At 59.4% G+C, this 5,919-nt stretch overlaps 1 protein-coding gene across 1 annotated transcript; it reads right to left on the reverse strand.

The window, feature by feature from the left end:
* Positions 1-280: 280 nt before the first annotated feature.
* Positions 281-3,280, reverse strand: LDBPK_131310 (hypothetical protein, unknown function; the record flags this gene model as incomplete). The annotated part of the gene is made up of 1 exon (XM_003859294.1): positions 281-3,280. The coding sequence occupies one exon, from the start codon at positions 3,278-3,280 to the stop codon at positions 281-283; it is 3,000 nt and encodes a 999-aa protein (XP_003859342.1).
* Between the last annotated feature and the right edge of the window lie 2,639 nt (positions 3,281-5,919).

Genomic DNA, 5,919 nt, shown 5'->3' on the forward strand with positions numbered 1-5,919 from the left:
GCTGGGTCCGCTGCGACCATTGCCGGTGCAACTGTTAAAGTTGCTGTTGCCGCCGCTGCTGCTACCCCTTCGGTTATTCACGGCGTAGCCAGTCCGCTGGTTCGGCGTGCGCGAGACCACCGGGGCCGCCATGTGCGGTGGCTGTGCGACCATCATACCGCCCACCGTCATGACCGACGCGCTCCCTCCATGCTGCTCGGCGTGCCGGGGATGCGATCCGTATATGGCACCGCCGTGAATCCGCATTGCCTCGTCGTCGTCACTGCCGTAAGGGGAGGTGCTAGGTGCCGCTGTGGTGGACTCTGCACCTGCACGAGAGCCGTTGTAGTAGTCCCCCCGGCGCGCCGCGCGCTGGTGTTGTGTCGTAGTAAACGCTGGAGGAGCGGCCCAACTGCTGTTGCTGCTGCTGGACAACTGGCGTGGAGGGTGTCGCCGTCGGCGCCGGCGAGATTCCTCTGTTGTCGAAGTCGGGAGCAGCCGCAGGTCCGCAGCTCTGATAGCGCGTTTCGTAATGCGGAGGCGTATGGTCCACACCACTACCGCTGGCCAGAAACGGGGCGTCGTGCGGTTCCTCAAGACAGAACTGCTGCTGCTGCTCGTTGGGTTCGTGCGGCACGCCGTTGCGGTCCGAGACAAGGTGCGTTTGATCGCCAAGCTGGATCGTGTCCACAGAGAAGAAGCCCGGCAGCACATCCTGCGCCACGCGCTTACGTGGCCCGCTCCAGTTGTGAGCCGCTGCATCTGCACTGCCGCCTCGCCCACCGTACGAACTTTGCGTGTGATATGACTGTTGCGGTGGCTGCTGCCGCTGATGATCGTACTGCTGTTGTGGCTGGGGTGCGTGCACATGCAGATGATGTGGTTGGGATGCGTACGAGTACGGCACCGGCGGTGGTGGATAGTGCTGCTGCTGGGTATGCGGGTGATGCTGCGGCGGCCCGGCGTATGCCTGGTACGCGTACAGGCCGTGCGGCTCGAACGCTGGTGAGTATGGGTATCGATGATGTTGCTCTTGTTGTTGAGAGTTGACATGCTGCTGCAGATAATCGTATGCCTCGCGCTGGTGCTGCTGCTCTGGGCGAAGGTGCGGGTACCCCGACTGATACGCGTGCTCGCGCTGCTCATGGTCGTACTGCTGTTGTGGTTCAAACGGCTGGCAGTGTCCTGTTACCTCGTGTACCGGATGGGGATGAGGCTGCTGCTGTTGCCGCTGCTCGTACGACGGCGCATAGCTGTCGACACGCTGCACCTGATGTCGTTGTACATTGTGCTGCTGGAACGAGTAGTCATGCTGGGGGTCGTACGGCTGCTCGGACGGCGTCTGCTCGGACCCGTACTGCCGGTCAGCGGCTTCACTAGATACGTCTGCTGCATTGTCGCCAACCGCACAAGACGACGTCGATGTTGGTGCAGGCGCTTCCTCGTGGGCATACCGTGCAGTCTGCTGCGCCGCGCAGCCGCCGTAGGGGCCCTGGGGGTCGTAGAGGAAGTGCTCCCATGTGGACGACGACGGCAGCTTAGCTGAGCCGCCAGTGGCGGCCCAGACCACGATGCCGTCATGAGTACCTCGCGACACATCCGCCATGCTCGACTTTACGCTCATCGTGTCCGAGTTCGCGACGGCGCAGTACCAAAACGAGGCGCCACTGCTCGCGGTGTTGCCGCCACCACCACCGCCGGCGCTGCCATTCGCGAGCGCCGAGGTGCTCCACATTCGCATGTGCACGATGCTCGGCCCGGTCGGGGCCGTCGTTGCGGAGGGGGAGCGGTGACTCGTGAAGCTTGTCGTGCGCGGCACACCGCTCATCAACGGCGTCGCTACAATAGCAGAGGTGTTGTACGGATCGTGCGTCCCGAAGCGTAGCGACGGACTTGGCGACTGCGAGTCGCATCGACTGAGTGCTGCGCCGCCGCGGTTGGCGGGCGACGTGGTCCCGCCCGCCCGGCCGCCGGCCACGCTGACAGCCACAGGCGATACGAGAGGGGAGGGCAGTGGCGCAATAAAGAGTGAATGGCGCACATGGTCGGTGCTCAGGCTCAGGTTGCTTGCGTTCATGGTGCTCCTGCTGCCTTGCGGAGCTGCGGCGTTGGGAGGTGGGACCGGGACGTTGTGGCTGGTAGGGATGGGGGTAGAGGCGGCGCTGGCGGCAGACGCGGCGGCCCCAGCTGCAGATGACCGAGATGCCGCTGAACTGCGCGCCGTGTGCGAGGGCGACGACGGCGGAGACGAGGAGGAGCGCGTGCTCGCTGCCGAATTTGCGTGAGAGGCAGTGCCGTCGTCTTCGCGAGGGCGATGTGCGTTTCGCGAAGACCGCGTGGTCGCCCTTTCTACGGAGTCCGCGATGGTGGCGGTGACGTTACCGCCTGCGGTCGGGCGCTCAAATCGCGCGCCAGCGTGGCTGTTGTGATCTGACGCAGCTCTGTGATGCAGGTCCACCAGCCAACGCTCACCAGCACCGCCGACGATGTCATCGATAAAGGAGTTTTCTGCTCTGTCTCCCTCGACCTGAAAGGGGCTGGTTGGCACGCTGATGCTGTTGCGCCGGCGCGACCCGCCAATGGAAAAGTAGGTGAGCTGATTCGGCAGCGCAACGCCTTCTGGGCTCAGGGGCGACGTTGCTGCGACGACAGTCGGGGACGGCAGAGGCGTCACGGGGTGGCCAGTGTCAGTGACGATCATTGCCAGCCGAGCCGGTGCCGGCGGTGTCACGAGCGCGTCGGAGGCGGAGGCCGGCGTCGTTGCGGAGGTTGGCGGCATACCAGCGGCGCGGAACACACGCGGAGGAAAGACGAGGAGGCTCTTATGCATGCCAGTGACCTGATGACTGCTGCTGCCGCCCGGAGACATGCTATGAGCGTTATGGGCGGATGAAATTTCACTGATGCTGCTGTGACTGAGTGGAGGGACAGAGGAGGGTGCTAAGGAAGACGAGCTGGTCACATCCGAAACGATAAGCGCAGCGCAGGTTGTCGCTATAGCCGACGTTGACCCCGTCGCACCGCCGCGAGATGTCCTCCTTGCTGGGCCCCTGCTACCGCTGTTTTCTCCCTCGTCGTTGTTCTGCTCCTCGCCGCCACCTTGGTTCGTGCGGCCTGAGAGCGCACGCGGCCTGCCGTTGCTGACGGCACGCTTCACGGATATTGCAGGCGGCGAGAGTAGAGAGCCGCTGCGCATCGGTGGCGGCGATCCTCTGTGCCTCATCTCATAAGCACTGCTGCGCACTGGCGACAACTCGGAAGCGTTCCGACAACCCGATTTGGCTGACGACTGACGCTGCATTGCTGCAGCAGGGTACGTGGGCGGCCGAGGGGGAGAGGCAGAGCTGCCGAAACCCTCGTTACGCGACAAGGCAAACAAGGACGACCGCGACAACGCGGGGTAGCAATGCTGTCTCTCTCTCTCTCCTACCCCCGCCTCGACGGGTGCACGACAACCGTGGGAGCCACCGAGGAGAAGAAACGACGGCAACAACAACCAATCGACAGAGGGCAATGTATGGTGGGGAATGAAAACGTACGCGCCTCCCTCACCTCTCTTTTTTTTTCTTCGTTTGGTCCGCTGCTTTGCCAGCAAGCGCTGTGTGTGCGCGCGATGCAACCCTCTCCCGCGTTCTCGTGTCTCCCTTTATCCCGTCCTTCCTTCCTGCGATAGAAGCGAAGGGCGGCGGGTGGGGGAGGAGGAGGAGGATGAGGAAGAGGAGGAGGAAGACGGGAGAAGGGGATGCAACACGAAAAGCGAAACACAAACAACAAAAAAACGAAGCAAACTCCCCCCTACACACACAAAAAATAGACGCACACACACACACACACACACACGTATGGCGCACGCCAACAATGAATGAATACGCCGAAACCCCTCCAACAACAACAAAGAACTGAAAAGAAAAACGTTTTTTTTTTCGTGTGCACAGACAGACCCGGCGTGGAGGAGGAAAAACGAAGACAACCGAAACACAGAAAGAAACCCCCACCAAACAAAAACCAGAGAGCTGGAGACAGGTGCAGCCAGCCCACCACGACCACGATGACGACAACGAAAAAGAGGAAAACGACGAATAGCTTAGCCAGCAAACGTGACACACAAACGCATGCACAACAAATACATGAATAATAATAATAAACAACGCAAATAAAAAAAAACGGAACAACAACAAAATGTTTGGAAAAAAAATCAGGCCAGAAGTTACTTGTCGATATATATATATATATATATAGATGCGTGTGTATGTATAAGCGAGCGGATAATAACAAGAAAAAAAAGAAGGAGCGAGGCGAGGCGCGAGAGGCAAATCGGTAGAGAACGTGTGTGCGTGTGTGACAAGGTCGCTGTGTATCTGCTATGGAGGAAGAGGCCTTTCCACCTTTTTTCCCTGCTGCTCGTCCGCCGTGGTCTCCCTTCCCTGACACCGGGTGTGCACGGTGTGAGCGGGGAGGTGGCGGAGAGAGAACAAGCCAACAAAAGGAGACGGGTGATGGCTAGCAATGTATGCGTATGAGCGCGTCACAGCAGATAGGAGGTTGGGGAGAGGTCAGTGGAGAAACAGAGCTTGAAAGAAGAAACACGCAGAGAGAAGGAGAGAGCGAGAGCAAGACAGTCGCTCACGTCGGCAATATGGTGGGGTGTATACGGATAAACATATATATATATATATCTTTATTTATGTGTGTCTGTGAAGGTGGGAGGGGGGGGGGTGGAGTGACGTGTGTGCAGCAGGTGTGGGTGGACGAGTGCGCTTGCTTGTGGTCCGTGTTCCTCTTCGCCTTCGAGATCGTCCACTCTGACGCGAAAGGCAGGGGAAAGAAGCGGGCCGTAGGCCGCAGGGGAGGGAGGGGAGGGGAGGGAGGGAGGGGGGGGGAAGGGGGGGGGGTGCGGTAGCGGGTCGAAGAGGGAGTGGGGTGCTCGGGAGGAGGGTAACGTCTTTCAGCTTTGCTGCTACGCAGATCCATAACGGAAAGAGACAATCAAGCGAAAAAAAAGGGGGGCTGTGCGTAGGAGGCGGTATGGTGGGTGGGCGGGCACCAAAAGCAGCGCATACGCACGCACGCGCAAAGACTTTGCTCTCCAGAATCGACTCAAGCGGAAAACGAAAACGTAAAAAGATATGGTAACGTGCGCACATGCGCACACCCGCATTCAGGCACGAAGACGACAGTAGAGGGACACACACACACAATGATGATCCGGCGAAGTGCAAGCAGCTGCAGCGACGAGTTACACACACACACACACACGCACGCGCACACGACCCAACAAGGTGATCACGGGATCGGCTAAGACGAGAAGCAGGCTTCAGAAGCAGAGAGGGAAAAAAACAAACAAAAGGGAGGGCGGATGGACGATAGTGGTAGTGAGAGAGGGGGTGGAGCAAGAGCGGATGGGTTGGAGTGGTGTGGAGGTCGGTGCGCTGACCATTCTGCAAGAGCGGTGGTGGGGGCTGCTTTGGTAGTGAGCAATAAGGGAAGGGGAGGGGGGGGGGGCAAGTCCTACGCGAGGAGGACACAGAGGAGGTGAGACAGAAGGAAGGATGCTGTGGAGAGAGATGTATGGAGTTCAAGCAGTACAGCCCACCACAGCTCACAGCTACTCGCGGTAACATGATTGAAGCATCATCTTACGTCCCCCTCTTCAACCCTTGTTGGGTACACCCTCGCCAACACGCGTTTTATACTCGAGCTCCTTATCCGCCTCCATCTTTTTTTCGTGTGGTGGCGTATTTTCGTACTGTTGTTGTCGTTCTTGTGTGACTGAGATGTTTTCCATTCTTAACACATCTGCCATGTCCGTTTTCTCATGCACGTGCGACTCGACCACCCTTCCCCTCTCTCCTGATGACCAGGTGAGCACACGCTCTTCCGTGCAGTCGTATCACAGGCTCCACTGCACACGCACACCACCCATTCTGTGTGTGTGTGTGG

This window comes from Leishmania donovani, chromosome 13, assembly GCF_000227135.1.
Source record: "Leishmania donovani BPK282A1 complete genome, chromosome 13".
Taxonomy (NCBI): domain Eukaryota; phylum Euglenozoa; class Kinetoplastea; order Trypanosomatida; family Trypanosomatidae; genus Leishmania; species Leishmania donovani.